The sequence below is a fragment of the Colius striatus genome, chromosome 2, assembly GCF_028858725.1.
Source record: "Colius striatus isolate bColStr4 chromosome 2, bColStr4.1.hap1, whole genome shotgun sequence".
Classification (NCBI taxonomy): domain Eukaryota; kingdom Metazoa; phylum Chordata; class Aves; order Coliiformes; family Coliidae; genus Colius; species Colius striatus.
The window spans coordinates 45,258,503-45,282,342 of record NC_084760.1 but is presented as its reverse complement, the minus strand read 5'-3'; the positions used below and the strand labels follow the sequence as shown (position 1 = coordinate 45,282,342).

Here is a 23,840-nt window from a genome sequence, read left to right as displayed (position 1 = left end):
CGTGGAGTAGGTAAAGAGAAGTAAAATGACAATAATTAACTAGAAAATAGATAAATATTTTGCTGTGATGAACTCCGAGGGTCCTGTTTATCTTGTCTTGACGGATGACCACAGCGTACAGCAGTTAAGTCAGGGTAACAAAGTGGGTGAAAGAGATCTCCACATTCTAGGAAAGAGAAACTGAGATTTAATGGGTGGGAGCTGAAGCTAACCTAAAAATAAGGTGCATATTTTTAACAGTAATCGAACACTGAATAATCCACTAAAGCCTGTGAAGGATCTTCTTTCACTGTATGTTTTCAGATAAGAGAGATTGCTTTTCCAGGAGATGCACACAGCAGCACAAACCTGCCTTCACAACCACAGTATGACCACTGAGACAGCTGCGCAGGGCTTTAATAATTTCAAGATACAGCAAATTTTGCTACGTGGGGAAAAATATATCTACCCTAAAACACAAAGATGAGCAAATTCAACTCTGAAGAAAAGGATTATGAACAGTAAATGTCAGTCCTGGGAAAAATCCTGCACATTTTTAGCAAGTTCCTAGGACTGCATAACTGGGAATTTGTACAGTGCCCTGGCTGAAAGGAAACAGGTAAGCCTGCATCCTTTTCACTCTTTCCTTCTTTACGCTGCTTTCCTAAAGATTTTTAGCACATGCCATAACATTTCTGTGCTAGGAATACTGTGATTATTTCATGGGAATGCAAAGCACTGTGTAGGTGCTTCACCTAGGCTTGCTTTCTGATATACTTCTTAATTCAATCTGTCTGTTGGTACATATGAAGTCTTACGTCTATAGATGAAGTCTACTATGAATTGTGAAGCACAGCACACCATGAATTAAAAGATAATGACTGCTTGCTTGGACAGTGAATCTGTATCACGAAAACTTTTTAGAGTGAGATTTTTCAGACTCTTCCATCCAGACCTCAACCTGTGGAAGCAGAAGGGGATAGGCCATGCCTTCCAGAAATGTAAGCAACATTTATCTAATTTCAGAAGTATTCTGTTTCCATGGAGCCAAGAAGCACTACGTACTTTGGAAAATCAGCAGTTTTTCTTTGTTAAGTGGCACAATGGCTTATTACTATTGAATACTTCAGATCCAGTTACGAAGCAGGAACGGGGTGTGTGAAGTGCCCAAGAAACACTGAGGGAAAGGCTATTTTCTGCTCGTAAGAGCAGTATGCAAACTGCACCAGCAGCCCCGCTACCTGTCACTGCTCTAGCCACCGGTTTGGAGTGCCACCACAGATCCTTCACGGTCCCACTCTGCTGTGGTCAGCCTCACAAACAAAGTAGCTGAATGCCCTGGGTAACAAAGCAATTTCTTTTCCTGTAAGACTTACCATGCTGGCAGGGACACAGGATTTAAGAGACACACACAATATAAATACACAGGGACAGCATGAACAGCATGGAGGATCACCGGGCTCATTTGTGCAGAGACAATGCTAGCTTTTCAACAGCTGGCATTTCAGAGCACATCAGGGCTCTGGACGATCTCAGTCACTTCATCTACAAGGCTCAATAGTCAAACATTAGTCTGTTTTTCTGTCCTTCACCTCTGACTGACCTCAGTTCATGCAAGGAAGATGGCCATGAAAATGTAACCGTTGACAAAGAGGCTGTAAGGATGCCCACAGTAAAAGACTCAGGTTCATGGGTATATTAACTCTTATGGGAAAGATGCACTGCTGTCTATTGTGGCATTAAGAGGGGTAACTTTTTAGAAACACAATCTTGACCAAGAGTGGAGTCATATATATATAAACATATATGTGGTGAAACAGAGGAAACAGTCGGTATAGCAACAGCTGACATCATCTTTAATGGCTTCTTACGACATAAGAAAGAGCCAAAAAAAGTCAGTGTGACTATCAATAAAAGGCCAGCTAATTAAGTGAATGTATTTTAAATTTCATATTGGTTATCGAATGTTCCTGATTCTTACTAACCTGTACTGTCAAAATATCAGTTATTTATAATACACATCTCTATATTCATGCATTCTTTATCTAATGGATTTTCTTCAGGTTCTCGAGAGCTTTTTTTGGAGGTCATCTGAGGTCTTCTCCAGTTCTGATCTCAAGGACTCTAGCTGTATCAGAATTTAACAAAACTCAAAAAATGGACTGCAGTCTTGGGACTACTTCTGCTCAAAGAGGACATCGCTTACCTTTTAAACACAGGAAGAGTGAATCTAAAACCAAAGATGGGATGGTTTGCCTCTCAGGTTCCCATCTGATTTTTTAATTTTAAAGCTGCCTGACTCCTGCAACATGAATTTCCTGCTTCTCTAGATTCTCCTAGAAGCATCTGGGAATTCTCAGTATTGCCATATACATTCCACTCCTTTATAAATATGAATTAAATTCTATATCTCAGGAATACCATATCCATGTAAAATCCAGCTTGATTATGAGACAAATGGAATGGCATTCCTTTGTCGTAGTTCATTTTTGAGAGATCTGGTCTTCCTTGAGAGATCTCCCTTTTCAGCTAACAATCCAACTTTTTCAAAACCCTGCAGATGAATTTTGTATTCAATTACTACCATTTCCTTTCTGTAACTTCTTTGCTACTTCTTCTTTCTGCATTATCTATTCTCAATACTCTGAAATTCTCAGTGCAAGACCCCTGTCTAGTTTGCTAACCCTCTTTGCAGGGTTTTCTGCAAATTTCCTTTCTATTGACCGAGACTGCATGCACAGAATGAGCTTCAGTCACTTGAAAAACAAAAAGCCATTGTTATAGCTTCTGTACGTCTTCTCCATTAGAAATCTGGAGGTGTAATACACATTGTATGACCCCTGAAGATAAGAGTGGACATTTTCCACAATTACTTATACTCTGTTCACTTTTTATTTCTGTACTTCTATTGCATACACACGTGTAGACACTGATCTCTGAAGATGCATGCTACTTAGAGCATCTTCATACAGAAAGTACTTTGAAAGACTGGCATGATAGAGGACATTGGCTAAACATAACGTGAGGAGTGCTGCACAGGTCAACATCCAGAAAATGCTGGGGGGTGGAAAAAAAAATTACTGTAAAATAAAACATATTACTGCATGAAGAGTATGTGCAGCAGGTTTTGCTGTGCTTGCACAACCCTCCCCACATCAACTGGGCACGTGGATGACAAGCCGGGGGATGGATATTACAAGCACACATACCCCACCAGGGGCAAGAAAACAAAAAACCCTCCCGAGGTAAAAATACATTGGGTGCAACTGTGCAGGGAGCATTTCAGAGCACGGAGCATAACACACAGACGTAAGGCCCGGGACAAGGCCGAGCAGGCAGAGTTCAAGGAAGGGTCTCCTTTTGGGTGGGCGCACGCAAACCGTGGCAGCTACAGCCCCTCGGAGCCCACAGACTCAAGGGAACACCGCTTCGGGTTACAAGGAGGCGATTCCCAATCCACAGACCAGGGAGGGAGCAGGGGACACCCAGGACACCCCGACGGGAGCTGAGGGTTCCCTCTCCGCAGCCCCCAGGACGCAAGAGCCCGAAGCTGCGGCCCGGCGCTGCCCGCCGCCGCTCGGCAGGGGGCGGGCATCGAGCCCAGCCGCCGCGCGCCCGGCCGCCCGCCACCCACGCACCCGCTGCCGCCGCCCGTCCCAACGGCCAGCGCGCGCCGGGACGCTCACCCCTCCCTTCCCCCCCACCCCGCGCCGACTCCCCTCAAGGGCGATGCCGACAGCGCCGCGGCGCTTCCTTCGCGCGCTCTGCAGCTCCACCTTCAGGATGGGTGACTCGGCCTCCCGGCTACCGCTGATGGAAGAAGCGCTCCCCGGCAGGAGCCAGCGCATCTCGGTGGCAGGTAGGGACGACCCTTCCCCGCTCCCGCTCCCGCCCCCTCCCTCTTCACCCCCGCGGCCCGCGCCGGTGCCGGCGGCGGGGGAGGGGAAGCGGAGACACGCTCCGGGAAACAGGCGGCGCCGCGGCTCCCTCAGGCGGCTCCTGCGCGCGTGCGCAGAGCCCTCCCACTGGGGCGGGCGGCGGTTGCTGTGGCGCCTGCGCGCGGGGCTGTGGCGCATGGGCGGCGGGGGGCTTGGCGTGTGGTGGGAGGGGGGGCGGCTCGTACGTCTCCGGCGGCGGCTGGGCGGGGGGCGTTGAGGTGTGGTCTTGGAGAACGCCTCAGGAACGGGGGCGTTCGGCGTGCGGTGGGGGAGTGTGCGGGGGGCGTCTCGTCCGCCTCGGGGAGTCGAGCGCACTGGTTGCATGATTTAGCTGCACGGTGACGTCTGTGTGCTCTTGTAAGAATAGGGATTGATCGCTTGAACAGCCAACAAGCATATAACCTGTTTTTCCCTTGGCCACATGTGAGTTTTCCGCTTAGAGCCATATAGAGTTTAACGGTATAGAGCCGCCTATAGTCCTAGTCACGGTCTTAAACAAATTTCCCCAGCCGGTGCGTTTTCTGTTAAATAATACCTTAGAATAATACCGAGCCATGGTGTGGATATTCTAACTCTTAATGTCTGTAGAGTGTTTAGGTTAACAGTGTTCTCCAGTACTACTACTTTTGTTTTGAGTAAATGTGTGCTGTCAGGTAAGCAAAATAGCAACCTTGAATAAAGCAAGCAATTTTGTCTTCTGTTCGAGGAACCAAAAACAAAGCAAAATGACTGTGATCACTGTTACATAGGAATTATAGTGGCAATGAGGTACTCTAATATGTGTGATGGTTACCTCATTGTAAAAGGTATTTATTTAACTGTATCTTTGCTCCAGGCACTTAAGATCCCCAACAAAGTTTGTGAACTTGGAAAGAAACCTGTAAAATCTAAACACAAATGTACATAAGTGCTAGTGGGAGACTAATAGATGATGGTATAAGCCCCATGAAAGAAGTACTAGAGAACATAGTAAAACCTTATAGCATGTAGGCGTTTGGAAAAATGCTGAAGGTAGCAAAAAGGTAGTGGTGGAATTAAAGGTATTATCAGGAAGGATATTACAGAAACCCAGAATAGTGAGGGTTGGATGGAACCTTTAGAGCTCATCCAGTCTAAACTGCTGCTAAAGCAGGTTGCCCTTTATCAGGGCACATGGAATGTGTCCAGGCAGGTTTGGAAACTGAGGAGACTCCACACCCTCCCTGGGCAGCCTGGGCCAGGGCTCCCTCACTTCAGCATCAAAGAAGTTTCTCCTTGTGTTTAAGTGGAACTTTTTGTGTTCCACCTTGTGGCTCTTACCCCTTGTCCTGTCGCTAGCCACCACAGAAAAAAGACTGGCCCCATCCTCTCCACACCTGCCGTGTAGTTATTTTTATGCATTGATAAGGTCTTCTCTCAGCCTTCTCATCTCTGGGCTAACACCCCTAGGTATCTCAGCCTTTCCTTGTTAGAAAGGTGTTTGAGTCCCTTCAGCATCTTAATAGCCCTTAGTGGTCTCTTTCCCTATTACTCTTGAACTGGAGAGCCTAGAACTGGACACAACACTCTAGCTATGGGCTCACCAGGGCAGAGTAGAGGGGGAGGAGAACCTCCCTTGTCCTGCTACCCACACTCTTCTTGATGCCCCCAGGATGCCACTGGCCTTCTTGCCTTCTTAATCACTACCTTCTAGGCTCTGTCACTCAGCCAGTTTTCCATCCACCTCCCAAACCACTCATCCAGCCCATGCTTCCTGAGCTGTTCTTACAAGGATGTTTTGGGAGATAGTGTAAATTCAAGGTAGATGATGTCCACTGCTCTCCCCTCATCTGCCTGGCCAGTCATTCCATCACAGAAGGCTATGACGTGGAGAAGATATACTCAAAGGAAGGCTGCTAAACACTGAGGGTATCCTGGTGTCTGAGGATGCAGAGAAGGCCGAAGTACTGAATGCCTTCTTTGCTTCAGTCTTTATGGCCAAGGCCAGCCCTCAGGAAGCCCAGTCCGGCAAGGATAACAGGATGGCCAGGACAGCAGAAGCCTTGCCCTGGGTGGAAGAGGAAGAGGTAAAAGACTGGTTGGCCAAGCTCATTGACTCATAAGTCAATGGGTCCTGATGGGATACATCCTGGAATGGTGAGGGAGGTGGCTGATGTGATTGCCAAGCCTCTCTCCATCATTTTTGAACAATCATGGAGGACAGTTGAGGTACCTGAGGACTGGAGAAAGGCCAATGTCACTCCAGCCTTCAAAAAGGGCAGGAAGGACGACCCAGGAAACTACAGGCCAATCAGCCTCACCTCCATCCTTGGAAAGGTGATGGAACAACTCATCCTGAATGTTATCACTGAACATGTGAAGGAAAAGATGGTTATCAGGGGGAGTCAGCATGGCTTCACCAAGGGGAAATCCTGTTTGACCAACCTGATATCCTTCTATGAGTGCATAACCAGCTGGCTAGATGAGGGGAAAGCAGCAGATGTCATCTACCTTGACTTCAGCAAGGCTTTTGACACTGTCTCCCACAACATCATCAGAAACCTCAAGCAGTGTGGCTTGAATGAGTGGACAGTGAGGTGGATCAAGAGCTGGCTGAATGACAGAGCCCAGAGGGTGGTGATCAATGGCACAGAATCGAGTTGGAGGCCTGTGACCAGTGGAATTCCACAGGGATCGATTCTGGAGCCAGTCTTGTTCAACATCTTCATCAACGATCTGGATGAGAGAACTGAGTGTACCCTCAGCAAGTTGGCTGATGACACCAAGCTGGGAGGACTGACTGATTCCCCAGAAGGCTGTGCTGCCATTCAGTGGGATCTCGAGTGGCTTGAGAATTGGGCAGAGAGGAACCTCATGAGGTTCAACAAGGACAAGTGCAGAGTCCTGCATCTGGGAAGGAACAACCCTATGCATCGGTGCAGGCTGGGGGTCGACCTACTGGAGAGCAGCTCTGCAGAGAGAGACCTAGGAGTCCTGAATATTATCAATCATCAACCATGAGGCAGCAATGTGCCCTTGTGGCCAAGAAGGCCAATGGCATTTTGGGATGCATCAAGAAGAGTTTGGCCAGCTGGTCATGGGAGGTTCTTCTCCCTCTCTGCTCTGCCTGGTGAGGCCTCATCTGGAGTCCTATGTCCAGTTCTGGGCTCCTCAGCTCAAGAGGGACAGGGAAGTGCTGGAGAGAGTCCAGCACAGGGCCACCAAGATGATCAGGGGACTGGAACATCTTTCGTATGAGGAAAGGCTGCAGGAACTGGGGCTGTTTAGTCTGGAGGAGATTGAGGGGAGATCTTACTAACATTTATAAATATCTAAAGGGTGGGTGTCAGGAGTTTGGGACATCCCTCTTTTTCTGTTGTAGCTAGTAACAGGACAAGGGGTAATGGGATGAAGCTGGAACACAAAGAGTTCCACTTAAATATAAGAAAAAACTGTGTTACTGTTCAGGCGAGGGAGCCCTGGCACAGGCTGCCCAGGGAGGGTGTGGAGTCTCCTTCCTTGGAGGTCTTCAAGACCCGCCTGGACGTGTTCCTATGCGACCTGTTCTAGGTGAACCTGCTTCTGCAGGGGGGTTGGACTAGATCATCTCTAAAGGTCCCTTCCAACCCCTACCATTCTATGATTCTATGATTCTATGCAGAGGTGACATTGATGTCGTTAGGGCAATGAACTCTATAGATATTGAGTAGTGCATTGCCTAGATTAGTAGCACCTTCGCATTGCTTGTGGATAAAAGCCCAGGTAGAATATACACAAGGTCAATTTTATAGTCTCCTACTCACAGATACAGTAATTTTGTGCTACAGTACAAAAAGTGTTTTCATAAGGCCAAATAGGATTTTTTTTTTACATTTTTATTCTATGACTACATATGATACTATGTACTTAACAGCGTGGAGCTCCAATGAATTGCAAAAGTAAAAATTTTTGAGATGTAAACTACTTTCAGAAAAGAATAGCAATTTAAATTTTAATGTTGTGTAACATTTACTCTGTAAGATTTATTTTGTATAAATTTCTCTCAGGTTGCAGAATCAGAGAAGTGTTGGTTGTGAGGATGATCCAGTCCCTGTGTCAGTGCTGTGTGGCCTTCTTGTTCAAGAGTTTTAACATGTGTCCAATGTTATCTTATGTAAATGGCTGGTGCCCTTTCAGATAGTGTCTGGTGCTGTTGAGAAGCGTTTGGCTGAGTTGTTGTTCTCCCTCCCTATTAAACATCTGTAAAATTGACCTTTAGTTTACCTATCACCAGCTGAAACATGCCCAGCTTCTGCGAGCTTGGTAGGTTCACGTGCTGTAGGCTGCTGACCAACCTGACCACTGGCTTTACAGACTCTTCCTATTTTTATAATGTCTTTCTTGAAGTGAGGACCCAAAACTGGACATGCTATTCCAGTACAATGTAGAAGAAATTACTTCTTCCTTACTCTGCTGTCCATGCTCCTCATAATGCACGTGTGGTTTAGCCCTGGCTGGGTGCCAGGTGCCCACTAAGTCCTTCTATCACTCCCCTTCCTCAATTGGACAGGAGAGGGAGAACTGTAATAACAGGATCACAAGTGGAGATAAGGACAGGGAGATCACTCAGCAATTATCACCACGGGCAAAACAGACTCAACTTGGGGAAATTAATTTAATTACCACGGAAACTTGAGTAGAATAATGAGAAGTAAAACCTAAATTCTAAAAGATATCCCCCACTCCTCTCTTCTCTCCGGGTCTCTCCCTCCTCCCCGTGAGTGGCACAGGGGGGATGGGTAATGGGGGTTATGCTCAGTCCATCATAGATGATCTCTGCCTCTGCTTCCACTCAGGGAGAGGCCTCCTCACACTTACACTGCTACAGTGTGGGATCTCTTCCACAGTCCTCTGCAAACTTCTCCAATGTCGGCTTGCAGTCTTTCACAAACTCTGCCAACGTGGGTCTCATCTACGGGGGAAGCAGTCCATCAGGAACAAGCTGCTCCACTGTGGGTCCTCCATGGGGTCACAAGTCCTGACAGGAAACCTACTCCAGCTTGGGCTCCTTCCTCCTCAAGTTCCTAGGTCCTGCCAGGAACTTGTTCCAGTGTGGGCTTCCTACGGGCTCACAGCCTCCCTCAGACACTCAGCTACTTTTGCGTGGGGGCCTCCCTGCGCTCAGGTGGGTCTCTGCTCCCCCGTGGCCTCCATGGCTGCAGGAGCACAGCTGCCTCACCATGGGCTGCACCACAGCTCACAGGGGAGTCTCTGCTCTGGACCTGGAGCACCTCCTTCTCTCCTTCACTCAGCTTTGGGGAAGCTTCTGGCAGCTCTTTGTTTAAAGAAGCCACCCCTGTAGCCTGCTGCTACCAAAACCTGGCCACACAAAACTACTACAGGAGCTCAGTCCACAGTTTTCTTTATTTGCAATGAGAGCAGATTGCTAGTTGATTTTTAACCCGGCATCCAGCGTTAAGTGCAAGTACTTTCTAGCAGGGCTGAGATTATCTTGCACTGGTGCAGTACTTGCACTTCATGTTGACCTTCATGAGGTTTCTGTTGACGTAGCTCTGAAATTTTTCAAGGTCTTGTTGGACTGAAACTCTGCTGTTTGGCACGTCTGCTCTCACCCTGTGTTTAGCATTGTGCTCAAATTTGCTGAGTGTGTTTTCTGTCACATCATTCATGTTATTGTTTAAGATATTGAATGATATTGGCCCCAGCATCAGCCCCTGGGGTAACCTGCTACACAGTGGATGTCAAGATATTGATCACTGCCTTGTGAGTCTGGTGGTCCTGCCAATTTTTGACGTGTCTAGTGCCTAGCAGTCTGTTCTTCAGCCAGCACTTTCTCAGCTTCCAAATGCAAATGCTGTAAGAGCTGGTGTCAGAAGCCCTACTAAAGTCAACATGCATTACATCCACTGCTTTGCCCTCATCTGCATAGCCAATCTCATTTCATCATAAAAGGCAACCCAGCTGGTCAGGCATGATTTGCCTTTGGTAAATATGTTGACTATTCCTGATTACTTTCCTGTTCTCTTTGTGTTTGAAAATTATTTCTGAGGACATACTCCATGATCTCTCCAGGGACTGAGCCGAGGCTGAGCAGCCTATAGTTCCCCAATCCTCTTTTTGCTTTACTTAAATGTGGCTGTTACTGTAGCCCATTTCTAGTCATCCAAAATCCATCCCAGTCACTGGGATTTTTCTAGATGTCATTATATCTAGATCTGTCATGGTGTTGTGACGATCTCACCAGAGAGCTTCCTCTGTAGGCTTGGAAAAACTGCATGGCTCTTCAAATATTTAACTGCTTTAAGTAAGCCATAACCCATTTTTCACCATATTGCTGCTTTTCTTTCTGAGTGTGCCAGCATGTGCAGAGGTTTTGGAGCAGTCTTGGTTTCTGAAGACTTAGACAAAAGAGTACCTGATTCTTTTCTGTACTGCTTCTAGTCTGTCTTCTGTATTCATCAGTGCACTCAGATTTTCTCTGAGCTTCTTTTTACTCTTTTAATTTTTGTGGAATCATTTCTTACTCCTGTTTATGTCCCTAGTTGGTTTTAACTGTCTCTGGTCTTTCTAATTTTGTACCTAAATGCCTAGGCAAGGTATTATTGTTATATAACTCCTTTGTTGCTTGTTATTGTTTGTACTTGCATGGTCTTACTTTGCATTTTAGTTCATTCAGCAGCTTCACGTTTTTGGTGTAGTTCACAGTTTTTCTGCATGGTATTTTGTTCGTTAGCTCTCTTAAAAAGGTTTTGTCAAAATTCAGACCACCCTGAAGGGTGTTTTCTCCCTTTGAGAGCCTGTCAGGAGCCTCTACCTAGGAATTCCCTAAGTAAGCCAGAGTCTGAGGTCTGAAAATCCAAAATGCTAAATCTTTACCTTTGTGTCCATCTTTTGGATCCTGAACTGCCATCACCTTGTGGTCACTGCCACTCTCTGCCATCTGCTGCTGCAGTGCTACCAGTTCTTCCATGCTTCTGAGCAGCAGGTCAACAAACAACTATAACCTCTGGATGGTCCTTCTGGTACTTTTGATAAGAAATTGTCACTCATGCAACATCCTGAATTGCTTGCAGAATTTGATGTTAGCTTCCCAGTGGACATCTGGGAACTGAAACCTCCCTTGAGAACCTGAGACTGCAGTCTGGAGACTTCAGCTAGCTCTTTATGGAAAGCCTCTTACCCTCCACTTGGTCAGGTGCTCTGTAGCGGACTGCAGAACACACCATCTCCAGGGTTTCCACTCTAATCTTGACTTGGAGACTGTCAGCAGATGTGACTTCAGTTTCACTGGAGCTGTGTGCTCAGGTGCACACATCAGCATCAAGGAGTTTGTTTTATTAGAGTGCAGCTCCCCATCCTATACTTCTGTGCTAATCCTTCCTACATACCCTGTTCCCATCCATGACATCACTCAAGTTCTGTATGCTTATGCCAGGTCTCTGAATCTTATCACATCATAGGTCTGGACATCTAAGCCATCTCCTTTGTGAACTAAACTCTACCTTAGTCTACAGACATTGGAGGAAAACATCTACCAGACCTTTCTTCTAAGTAGTAACTAGCACTGATCCTAATCCAATGACCTAAGTGTCCATCCTATTAATCTTCAATGGTGTCAAGGGCCTGTAATTATTTCCTAGGTGAAGAACTGCAGAGCATTTAGCTTCTTGTGTGTGTGGCTTCTTTGAAGATCCTGTTGATCTCCTGCTTCTCATGCCTGATGTAAAATAACATGCTCAGGTCCTTCTCTCACGCTGCAGTGACTAGGTCTGTCAGAGCCACCTCTCAAAGGTGAGGCTGCTGCCACTGCTGTGGAGGAGCAACAGGCCCTCCGCACAGCCTGAGACCAATCTCAGATGTACAGTCCAGAGAGAGGTTGCTCAAGGTGTTAGCACTGTCTGGGTCAGAGAAATGTGCCCTAGAAGGTATTTTCAGCAGCTGAGGATTTGAGGATCTGAGTCTAAGAAAACTATGCAGTTAAACTTTGTATATTATATGGATTTCTGTGGAATGACTGGAAATAGTTGGTTTCCAATGGTAGAAGCCAGTTAAACGGGGATAAAATGTCATGCTGTGAACTGAAAACAAAACAAGTGTTAGTAAGCAACAAATTTCATAATCTGGGAATTAGAGTTTGTTGTGATGTGTTGTGATGTGTAGAACTCCTGCATTTATTTTTGAAAATTATTCCTTTCTTAGGATTTCTGTAAAATGGCGCAATATGATGTTTTGCTTTATGGTAAAATCACATTTATTGCTTCTACCTCTCTAATATAACTCCAGTTTTCAGAATTATTTTTAATTACATTACTGCTGAAACATTGCTGTGTTTTATGAGTATGTGAGTATATATATTACTTACACTATTTAACTGAGTATTTTATTTTATGATCGTGGTAGGAGAACTAGTCAAGCTCTGATAGTGTAGAGGAAACCTCCTGTTCCCTCCTGTGCAAGATATTGCATAATAACATATACACACACATGATTTTTTCTGCTAGATAGCCTGAGATAGCAGTATGTAGTAAATTAAAAGAATATTTTGTCTCACTGGTCCCAATTTCCTGACTAGTGTCAGGAAATCCCTTCTCTCTGTGGTGTCTGCTACGTTCCTAGCAGAGGTACTTGAATTCTAACATATACATCTGTAGTGTGTTAACTTTTTGAGACAGTGAAGATACAGCTCATGGGTAGACAGCCTTGTGATGGTTTAAACCTATTAAATCTCTTTGCTTTATATAAATAATAGGGCAATAATTACAAATGTAGAGGAGGTGATGAAGAACTTTAGTCTGACCCTCCATAGAAAGAAGAGCACAGCATTTCCATGAACTAATTCTTGCTTGGCTCTGTTTAAAGAAAACATTTCCGTCCAAGGTAATATTTTTCACTATTCTTAAAATACCAAACAGAAAATATTGTGGTCAAACTAGCAGCCTATGGTCTGGTATTTTCATTTACCACATCGCCTGCACTTGGAGGAAGTTACTGACTGGACTGTGTGCTGCCATGGGCACACAGAATGATAGAATCTTTTAGCTTGGATTGAGTCCAACCATTAATCCAGCACTGCCATGGCCACCACTAAACCACGTCCCTCAGCACCACAGCTACACGTGGAAGGGTGCTAAGGCTAAAAGACTGTAACTTTTCTTACATATGCTTATGCTTTCCCAGTGGAATTTGATCCCTGTGGGCATAGGATCATCCAGTAATTTTCTCAACAGTAAATCTGTGTTGCATTGAAGTTTAAATTATGCTGACTTATAATGATGGAGGGGCATTGCACTAACAAAGTGTACTAGATACTACTGAGCTGTGATCATTGAATAACTTATTCTTAAATCATCAGTACTTTCCTACCAAGGACAAATGGTAAATTGGAGAACTGCTAAATGGGACAGCCTGATCCCTTGAGACTTGTGAATTACTATGTCATGGAAATCTCCATATTTTTGTAGCCTCCTTTTGCTATGCAGAACTAGGGAAAAAAAATCTGGTACCTTATGCTTACTCTGTGCCTAAATATGTATGCAGTGTTAGGTTGAGAAGTTTTAAACAGATTTTCCCTGATATTCTGACAGTTACCCAAATTGTGCAAGGCACAAGATTTTGCAGTAGAACTAAAATGTAAGCTTAATGTTTTCATAGAATCATAGAATGGTAGGGGTTGGAAGGGACCTTTAGAGATCATCTAGTCCAACCCCCTTGCAGAAGCAGGGGGAACACGTCCAGACGGGTCTTGAAGACCTCCAAGGAAGGGGCCTCCACAACCCCTTTGGGCAGCCTGTGCCAGGGCTCCATCACCCTCACAGTGAAATAGTTTTTTCTTATATTTAAGTGGAACTTTTTGTGTTCCAGCTTCATCCCATTACCCCTCGTCCTGTTGCTAGCTAAGATAGAAAAGAGGGATGTCCCAACCTCCTGATACTCACCCTTTAGATATTTTAGATATTTAGATATTAAATGTTAATAAGATCTCCCCTCAATCTCCTCTTCTGTACACTAAACAGCCCCAGTTCCCACAGCTTTTCCACGTATGAAAGATGTTTTCTAAGATATTTTTCCAGTAGTTTTTAAGGAAGAAGACAAAATTATTAGCTTGATTTTCTTTTAAAGATGAAATAAGTTTATTAATCATGGGCAAATATAAAACTTATTTTCAGATGTGAATTTAATTTTGTTCTATTGTGGGTCGAAAATATAGATTCTTGAGTGAAATTATGAACAAAGCCTACACAGGAAATACAGTTTCTCCTGAGGTTTAGAAGGATTAATGTCTTAATGTTTTCCACCACTTTATTTTCCTGATACATTGTTTAACATAAAGAATTAACTAGTTACCCATTTTAACTGGTTTGTAAGGAATATGGGCCAAAAAAAAGTGAGATCTAACTTCCATCAAGTACAATTCAGGAGTATGTTGAGTAACAATGTCATATGTGGTCTAAGATTTCTTAAATTTCAATTTACCTTTCTAATTCATAAGTGTTAATTAGTTATTTCTTCATTCTAAAGAGCTGATCTTTGCCTCAAATACACTCAAGCCATCAACTTCCATATAATATTCAATTTCACTATTTCCCTGTGTATGTCAAGATTAAAATATGAAAAGATGTAAAACAGAGTATGTTTCTTTGTGGAAGCACCTCACCTCCAGTGATTGTTTATCATCTGGAAGACAACTTTGGAAATTTGTGATTGTAACATCTTTATAAGTAGATGTGAGATGAATTTGCTTGGAAATCCTGTCTGTGTTAACATACCATGACTTTTTCTTGTTTGTTTTTTTTTTCCTCCGCCACTGTGTCAGGTATTTATATCTAAACACTAAATAGCTCCTTTTTAAGACAAGTGTACAACATATAAATATTATGCTGTCATTGGAACAACAGGAATTACTTTTTAGCCCCGCCTCCCCCCCCCCCCCCAACATTTGTGTTTTGGAAGGTGTTACAAGGAGAAGCGAAGGGGATCAATCTAAGGGGATTTTTTTTTTTTTGGTTGTTTGCCTGTGCCTTTTTTCTCTTGGCACCTGGAAAACAACAACAAAAGGAAGCTACTGTGCACACACAATGTTTGATAGATTAAAAACATGTTTACAGAGCTGCACATCCAGTTGTCAAATGCTTCTCCTAAGGTAACACTACCCCGATAAAAAAAACCCTGCACTACCTTATCACCTCTAAGTGCACTGCAATAGAAAGGGCTACGTTATTCGTCACGAAGCCTGCTCTAAAAAACAAACCAAAAAAAACCTCCCCAAAATCTCTTGTTCCGGTCCCTGGAGTTGCTGTCAGAGTACTTAGCATGCGGCTCACAGTCGGGTGTGTGTGCTGGCATGAAGCAGCATTGCACAAAGCTGTACCCCCAGGACTGCGGGGCTGGTGCGGAGGAAGCTCTCCCCGGGGTTTCTCCTGGCAACAGCTTGGGTTGCTGGGAAACAGAATTACTTAAATGGGGAAAAACTTTACCCAACTGGCAGCCTCTTGAATGCAAATAAGGCTTGAAGGAGACTTCTCTTGCAGATACCGTAATTTCCCTCTCTGAAATGAAAAATGAATCCAGAGGTTCTTTATTCAGAGGATTATGTGTGGATGCTGCTCTACAGAATTATTCAAAGTTGTGTAATAAAAGAGGATAATTGTTTCTAGTACAAGGTAGCAGTGTGGTACGCAGGATTCAATAGCTTCTTATTGCTGCTGTTTTGAAAAGGGATGTAAGTCTGAATTTGCCAGATTTGTGTTGTTAAATAAACCTATCAGTTATGAGAATTAAAGACGAGTTATATTTACACAGTTTTTTTCTTTTTTCCACAAGATAATATTTTATATTATTTAGTGTGAGTCATGGGATGCATTGGACTTCTTTCACTAATTGTGTCCATTTGTCTGTAGTGCAATTATTGCATGAATGTCATTGACTCGACATTTAGGTAATGTTGTGGTTTTGACTCAGAAAATAAGAAGGCTGAGGGAAACATCTGACTTTCTTCACTTGGTCTCCATGCTACTATTTAAAAGCCTTTTGTGCTTGGATGCTGAATATCTGTGGCACCGGCTCTGTATTCAGTTGGATCTGTGTAACTGAAATTAACAAATATTCTACTTTTTCAATATATTTGTCTGACTTCATTGTAGTCACACTAGCACAGTTAGCATACATGGGGAAGACTAAGTTGTTTTTAAGTGATGAACTGTTGCAGGTATTTACATACAAATAAACATTGCTAAAATACCATGTAGTAAAAATCAGGTTGTGCCCTAGATTGCGCCTGTAATGCTCATTTAGTGAGTGTATACCACAGGTACAGTCATGGGATTAAATTGGTATTGCTCTTTCCATACCAGATAGGAGAGTATGGGGGGAAAAAAAACTTTAACTTTACACTGAACCAGGTACAGAGCTGGGATAGAGCATCAGAAGGAACTGTATGTGTTATTGAATTGCTGCTTCAAGTACTGGTACAGCAATACACAGTTACACTTTTATAGGTAAAATAGGCACTTGTGTGTTTAGTTCATCACGTGGTAAATGGCAAGAGGCATTTAAACCTGGTGAGTAGTGTCCACAGACTGCCTTTTTCTTCTGCTTTCTGCGAAGGGAATGTCTAGTGACCAGCTCAGATGGAGATGTTTACATTATAACCAACTAAAGTATGATGACATGAATCCTCTCTTTGCTGTCTTAGACGACCGTAGAATCATGGAATGGCTTTATTTGGAGGCCATCTAGTCCAACTCCCTGCAATAAGCAGGGACATCTTCAACTAAATCAGGTTGCTTCAGAGCCTTGTCCAACATGACCTTAAATGTTTCCAGGGATGAGGCAGCCGCAACCTCTTTGGGTGCCAGTGCCTCACCACCCTTATAGTAAAAGATGTTTTCCTTATATCTAGTCTAAATCTACCCTCTTTTAGTTTAAAACCATGACCCCTTGTTCTGTTGCTACAGGCCCTACTGCAAAGTCTGTTCCCATCTTCTTTTAAGTCCCCTGTAAGTTTTGGAAGCATGCAATAAGGTCTGCCTTCTCTTCTCCAGGCTGAACAATCCCAACTTTCTCAGCCTTGTCTTGTAGGAGATGTTTTCTGTCCCTGTGACCATTTTTGTGGTCCTAACCAGGCAGTGCACAACTTTTCCATGGACATGTCTGTTCCAGTCTTCTATTTTGACAGGTTTTTGAGGAGTGAACTGCTTTGACTGTTTATAATGTTCTTTTGATTTAGACTCTATTGGGGTTTTTAAAAAATCTTTTTCTGTCTACACAGCCATTTAGCATCTCTCTGTTTTCTTTTAATTCCGGGTCCCATGACTTATTCTCTGGTATTCTGTTTAAGAGTAAAGTTGTTTTAATCTCTGTCAAATGGTATAACCAACGGTCAAAAGATTACCACACTGTACACAGTATTGGTGTGGCCTCACCTGGAGTGCTTTGTGCAGCGCTGGGCCCCAGAGTTTAATAAGGATGTGAAAATCCTCGAGTGAATCTAGAGGAACATGATAAAGCTGGTGAAAGGGCTGGAAGGTGTGCTCAATGAGGAGTGGCTAAGGACTTTGGGCTTTTCTAGTTCAGAGAAAAGGAGGATGAGAGGTGACCTCACTGCTCTCCACTGCCTTCTGAGGGGGATATGTGGAGAGGGGGGTGCTGAGGTCATCTCCCTGGGATCCAGTGAGAGGATGCTTCGGAATAGTTCAAAACTGCATCAGAGAAGGTTCAGACTGGATACAGGAAGCATCTTTACTGAGTAGGTGGTCAAACACTGGAACAGACTTCCTTCCTAGAGAGGCTGTCTTGGCTGCCCCAAGCCTGTCAGCATTTAAAAGGCATTTAGATATGCCCTTAACAACATGCTTTTACCTTTGGTCAGACCTGAATTGGTCAGTCATTTGGGCTAGATGACCATTTTGGATTTCTTCCAACTGAAATAGTCATCTCCTCTCCTCTCCTCTCCTCTCCTCTCCTCTCCTCTCCTCTCCTCTCCTCTCCTCTCCTCTCCTCTCCTCTCCTCTCCTCTCCTCTCCTCTCCTCACCTGTTTTTCATGTAAAATAGGTTACTTTAAAAAAGAAAAGCATCATTATCATACTTTTCAGCATAGTAGGGCTCTGTTCCGTGTGGTATTCTTAAAGGAAAGGGTAACTGCTATGGAGTCTCATTCAAACTAGACATGATCATGATTTACATATGGTTACGTGGCCAGATTAGCTCAGTGTAAGCCAGGTGTGGATTTATAGCGTAATAACTACTTCAGGATGGCCTACATGGATGTCTTTGTTGTGCAGTGAACACAAAGTAATCTGTCTCAGTTTCATTCAATGGTAAGCTATGTTACATTTACTCCAGGGTAAAAATGTGTGCTTATCACAGAGAGATGCTCTGATATGTTGACTATTTTGTTTATGTGAATAATTTTCATTGTCTGTTTTTTCCCAGAACAGCAGAGCCAAAATTAATTGAGAGAGTAATGTTATTTAACGACCTACCTCTGTAGCTGATATTTAGTGTAAAGCCTCAAACATTTTTTGTTTCCCAAAGAATTATTCTGGTTGCCTTGAATCAAAAGCTATTCCTTTCCTTTCCTTTCCTTTCCTTTCCTTTCCTTTCCTTTCCTTTCCTTTCCTTTCCTTTCCTTTCCTTTCCTTTCCTTTCCTTTCCTTTCCTTTCCTTTCCTTTCCTTTCCTTTCCTTTCCTTTCCTTTCCTTTCCTTTCCTTTCCTTTCCTTTCCTTTCCTTTCCTTTCCTTTCCTTTCCTTTCCTTCCCTTCCCTTCCCTTCCCTTCCCTTCCCTTCCCTTCCCTTCCCTTCCCTTCCCTTCCCTTCCCTTCCCTTCCCTTCCCTCTCCCTCTCCCTCTCCCTCTCCCTCTCCCTCTCCCTCTCCCTCTCCCTCTCCCTCTCCCTCTCCCTCTCCCTCTCCTTTTCCCCCCCAATAATAAAGAATTTCCAAAGTTGGGATATACTAAATGAGAGTTAATTTGTTCACATATGGAACATGTTCACATGTAGAGGTACAGCAGCTTTAGTTCCTGCAGAAACCTCAGGATGTACAATAGTGAAAGTCTTCACACTTTAATTGATTTGAAAGAAGATAAATGAGGAATAGACCTTACTTTAGGTTACCTTAAGGCAGATTTTAGATTGGTTGAATGTCTTAGCTATTAGCCCTGTGTCTTTGTCCTTTTCTGTGTCTTTGATGTGTAGTGTTTACTTCAACTCCTTTTGGCTTAAAAACCTTTTGTGATTTAATTAATATCTTCCTGACAAATTTATACCTTCAAATTACAGTGATGTACTTTGCCTTCACTTCAGGTTCATATAATTTTTATTAAATTTGTTTATACTTTGTGACTATGATACGCATTACTTTGTCTTTGCATGCTATTTTTTTATTTATTATGTGTAGAATTTCAGTGATATGGATGTGTTTATGTATTGCTCTTATTTTGTTGCAAATTTTTTCAACTCATATGCAACTTTCATTTAAATTTCTAGTATAATTAATACACATAAATAAATCCTTAGTTCATTTAAGATGTAAACCTGTGCAATATCAAGCCCTACCATTCTTTGATTCTGTGTTTATTGCAGTTTCTTGTATATTGCTCATAGTTAATTCCTGTTGCAAAATTGTCACTAGTGGTATTTCATCCACCTGGGTAAAGAGATTATTTTGGTCTTTGTTTTGAAAATAGGATTTTATTTTCTGTTGAGAAGTGTGGACAAGTAGAATATATCTGTATTTTTACTGTAGTTTCAGCTTGATTTTTCAGGAGCCTCCAAAAATCTTTTAAGAACTGGCCAAATTTCAAAACTGACTGAGAAGCAGAATTGTAGTGGTAAATAAATTTTTTGGTGTCCCTCGGTATAAGACAGAAAGTTCTTGTCTTGAGGACATACACCCTGTTCTGGGGCAGAGATCTGGTGCCTGAGACATTGATTGATAACTTCTATTACGAACCCAGTGAGAAAGTGGAAATACTGTGCAAGGGATGGTTGTTTTGAATAAACAATAAAAGTGCTCATAGAAAGCCTGAAGATTAGCAGCAAAAACATGACATATAGAATCATAGAATTGTTTAGATTTGAAAATACCTTTAAGATCGAGTCCAACTTTAACCAAGTCAACCACTAAACCATGTCCCTTAGTGACACAGCTGCATGGCTTTGGAATCCCTCCAGGAATGAGGACTCCACCTTGGGCGGCCTGTGCCAGGGCTTGACAACCCTGGTGGGGAAGAAATTGTTCCTAATCTTCAATCTAAACTTTTCTGGCACAACTTGAGGCCTTTTCCTCTTCTCCAGGCTGAACACCTCCAGGTCCCTCAGATGCTCCTTATCAGACCTTTTCTCTAGACATCCTGCACTACTGCTCTGTAATCAGAAAACGCTGGACTGCCTTTGTGGGATGTTAGATACTTACCATAAACCACAGCCAACTCTGGCCATTCGTAGAAGTGTTTCAGTATTGCACCCTTCCTCTAAAAAGAGAAGCATAGTTAGGTTCTTGTTAATTAGGTGTCTCTCCAGTCTTTGGTGGTGTGAAGTGCAGACTTACAGACTTGCCCTCTTGCATTTAAATGACTAAATTTCTCCTTGAGTCCTCATTAATGAGCCATCCTTGTGTTGTGCACCAATTAAGATCTAGTCAGTGTTAGATTTAATTTACAACAATTGAAAGCAAGCTTTTTGAATGAGAGGGGAAAAAAAAATCATCAAATATGTATCCCATATGTATGGGTATCTGCACAGACATTCCTGGGTACTACTGTTATAAAAATATTATTGAGTATAATAGAAGTAGAAAATGAGCAAAAAATTACAGTGTCTGGGCTGATGACTGGATGCATATGAGGAATCCTGAGATATTAATCTCTGTAGAACCATTTAAAATATTTAATTTATGAGAATTTAATTGTTGAAGAGAATGTTGAACACAAAGCACTTTGTACCTGATTTTTACAATAAAACTCTTGCTTAGTGCAAAACAAAGATGTTCTTATTCCTCACACCTGGACTGACAATTATGAGACGATAACCTGAACATATTCACTGAAGATATTTGAGAGTTTCTATCCACTTTATTAGAAGTCTGTTTTCACTCTACCCAAGTGAACTGTAAGTGGATTCCATGAGTAACTACTTTTACCTAAAAGTGCTATGCATATATTTTTCATGTTGCATACTGTAATCGCTTTTCTAAATGACAGTCACGAATGCCTGTGAAGCCTAACATTTTCATTTTTGTAAGTATCTGTTTTTCCTCTGAGATCTAAAAGGAAATTATAAGCAGTTAAGGGTACAAATGATTTTTAAACTTCCATTTGGCACTTTATATATAAAATGTGTGTATCTGAAGTGTTCTGGGTGGTACTGGATGGAAATGTTTTAACCCACGAATGCAAATTCTGTTTGATATACTCAGGAAAACAGCTGGTCCTCAACTGAAGAAGAACACATTTAGTGAATATTGACCCATGTATTATGCCATTTCAAATTGGGGCGTCATGACAGCAAATGATGAGTAGTTGAAGCATACAGTAGAATATTTAGGAAGTTGTTGACAGCTTCCCATAGAGTTTGGACTTGCAATTTGTTTTCTTTGCAAAGCTGGAGAACTCCACTCAGCAGCGTGACAGTGTGCCAGCCGTAAACTCACCGCACTGCGGCATAGTTCAGGTGTGCAGATCTGCTGTGATTTTCACCTGGATACAACTGGAGCAATCCATTTCTGGTGCTAATCTTTTTCAAAGCATCACTCAACTATCGCAGCCTCCCACAGAAAAGACCATAGACGTACATAGATTGTGTTGTCAAAACGATAAACAATAAATGAAGGTGGTAAGTGGTCAGCTGCTCAGGAAAAGACAGTCCTGTAGCAAAGTTAACTGGGTACATACAGAACTATGTAAAACAAGCTGTCTTAGGTGGTCTCTGCTTGAACCATCTCAGCTGTCTATTGATCCGTCACCCTGGCACTCTGGGAGCCTTGAGGTGCACACTGGAGCTTCTTGCAAATCTAGTCCTTCATGTTCAAATTGTTCATGCATTTTTATGCCATGATTCTTGGCTTTTTTCAGTTTATGTGGTTGAATCTTGGAATGTCCACTTCAGCTGTTACTGTTTGTCTTTGCTGATTCTGTGTGGCTTCAATATTCCTTATTTTTTTCTCTTTTTCATCTTTACTTCTCTCAGTATTCATTCTCCTTTTATGTTGGTCTCTATGTCACTCACTCATGGGTTCGTAGAGCTTCACCAGTGTTTGGCTATTTAATAATAAATGAAAAACAGAAAAGTGAAGAGTCATTAGGCAATTCATTGTCATATCTCCGTAAGAACAGCACAGGTAAAAGTAGCCTTTTTTTCTGTCATATGATGTAATTTTAGCCTTTCACAATAAAACAGCAAAGCAGCTGTCTCCAAAATTTGACTCCTAGAAAACCTCTGGCTTGTTCTCAGAGGAATTAGCTTCACTTATCTCTAACAGGAGTGTCTAGAAATAATAACAAGTGTATGATAGCAGAAAGACTAATAGAGTTATCCCTGATATGACAAACCTGCCATGTTAAGAATGTGTTTATTCTTAAGAACAAAATGCTTTTGGGAATATCATGTGCAAGATATTTTTGAGCAATAGTCTCATATCAGGTGGTCAAGATGAAGTGTTACACAGCTGTCATTGATCCATAGCACTTTGATGTAGCGTCAAGGAAGACAAAAAGGGAAAAGGCAGGTATACCTTGAAGTTTTAAAAGTAGCTACTTGGGGTTAAAGTTTCTTGATGAGTTTTCCAATGGATAAAAGCCCTTTTATGTGTATAAAGGCTTGTTAACATTTCTAGTTTATATTCTCTGTATTTGGACATGCATTTACTGTGTTTCATGAGAAAATGTGGGCCTGTGATTCTGTGTTTTATGCACCATACTCTCATGTGAATTTTAGTCATAAAACTTGCCTGGTAGATTCACCTTCCCTGCAAATGAAGAAAATAAGCTGTGGCTGGAGATCCCATCTTGTGGGTGACGTCTGTATTAGATTTCAAAAATAACGTCTTAAATAAACGAGTTCTCCTGTTCCATGCTCATTTGAAAAGTATACTAGGACAAATATCCAGGTATTCTGCTTTGGTGGACACGGCTGCTTTTGAATGAGATGGAAAATTACATGAATAAAGAGATTTTGAGAAAAGATAGAATAAAAAGTAATTGGGAGGTTTTTTTGGGGGAGGATTTTATATGAACAAATGGTAGGGGCATCAAGGTGAAATATATAAAAGACAGAAAAAAGAATTTGAATTGAGTCATGACCAAGACACAGATAAATATTCATTTTTTCCTGATTCATGAAAGAAAGATCAAAGTTATACCTAAGATATTGCAAAAGAATAAACCTGTGGATTTTTTTTTTGTGAGCATGGGGATGTAGATAGTGTTGAAGGACAGACCTACATGATGTTCTGTAATGGTAAACATCAACAATGAAAATGGTCAATTTTGGAGTAGAGATGGATAGGAGAATGTTAGGAGAGAAAGATGAGTAATTCAGCTCTTTTGGGATTTTGTGCATTGGAAGAGAATAAATTCAAAGGAATATCAGGAGGATGGCTGGAGATGTGAAAATATGCAAGAGAAAAAAATATAAAGAGTCAAAAGGTACTTTATAGAGTTACTGACACAGAGCCTGATGTCATTAGAGTGGGTCAAGTTATGTGGGATTTGAGTACTGGATTACTGCAGCCTCCCACAGAAAAAGTTGTAGTCTTAGCACAAGAAGGGAAGAGGAGAGGACTGACATCAGAACTATGAGAGACCCAGGTAACAAAAAGGAGAAAAGCAAATAGGAGAAGCTAGAAGGAGAGTGAGGTGAAAGACAGAGAATGTAAAAAAGTCCCAAAACACAAGGTGTGAAGAAAGTTGTATTTTCTTCCTATGTGGATTAAGTGGGATGCTAGATTGATCTGTACTGGAACCTTATT

At 42.5% G+C, this 23,840-nt stretch overlaps 1 protein-coding gene across 1 annotated transcript in view; it reads left to right on the top strand.

The window, feature by feature from the left end:
- The first annotated feature begins 3,689 nt into the window (after positions 1-3,689).
- Positions 3,690-23,840, top strand: part of MSRA (methionine sulfoxide reductase A) — a 301,880-nt gene continuing 281,729 nt past the window's right edge. The window contains exon 1 of the mRNA XM_061990033.1: positions 3,690-3,838. Coding sequence (XP_061846017.1) covers positions 3,709-3,838 — 130 coding nt within the window. The 5' untranslated portion in view covers positions 3,690-3,708. The remainder of the gene's footprint in view (positions 3,839-23,840) is intronic.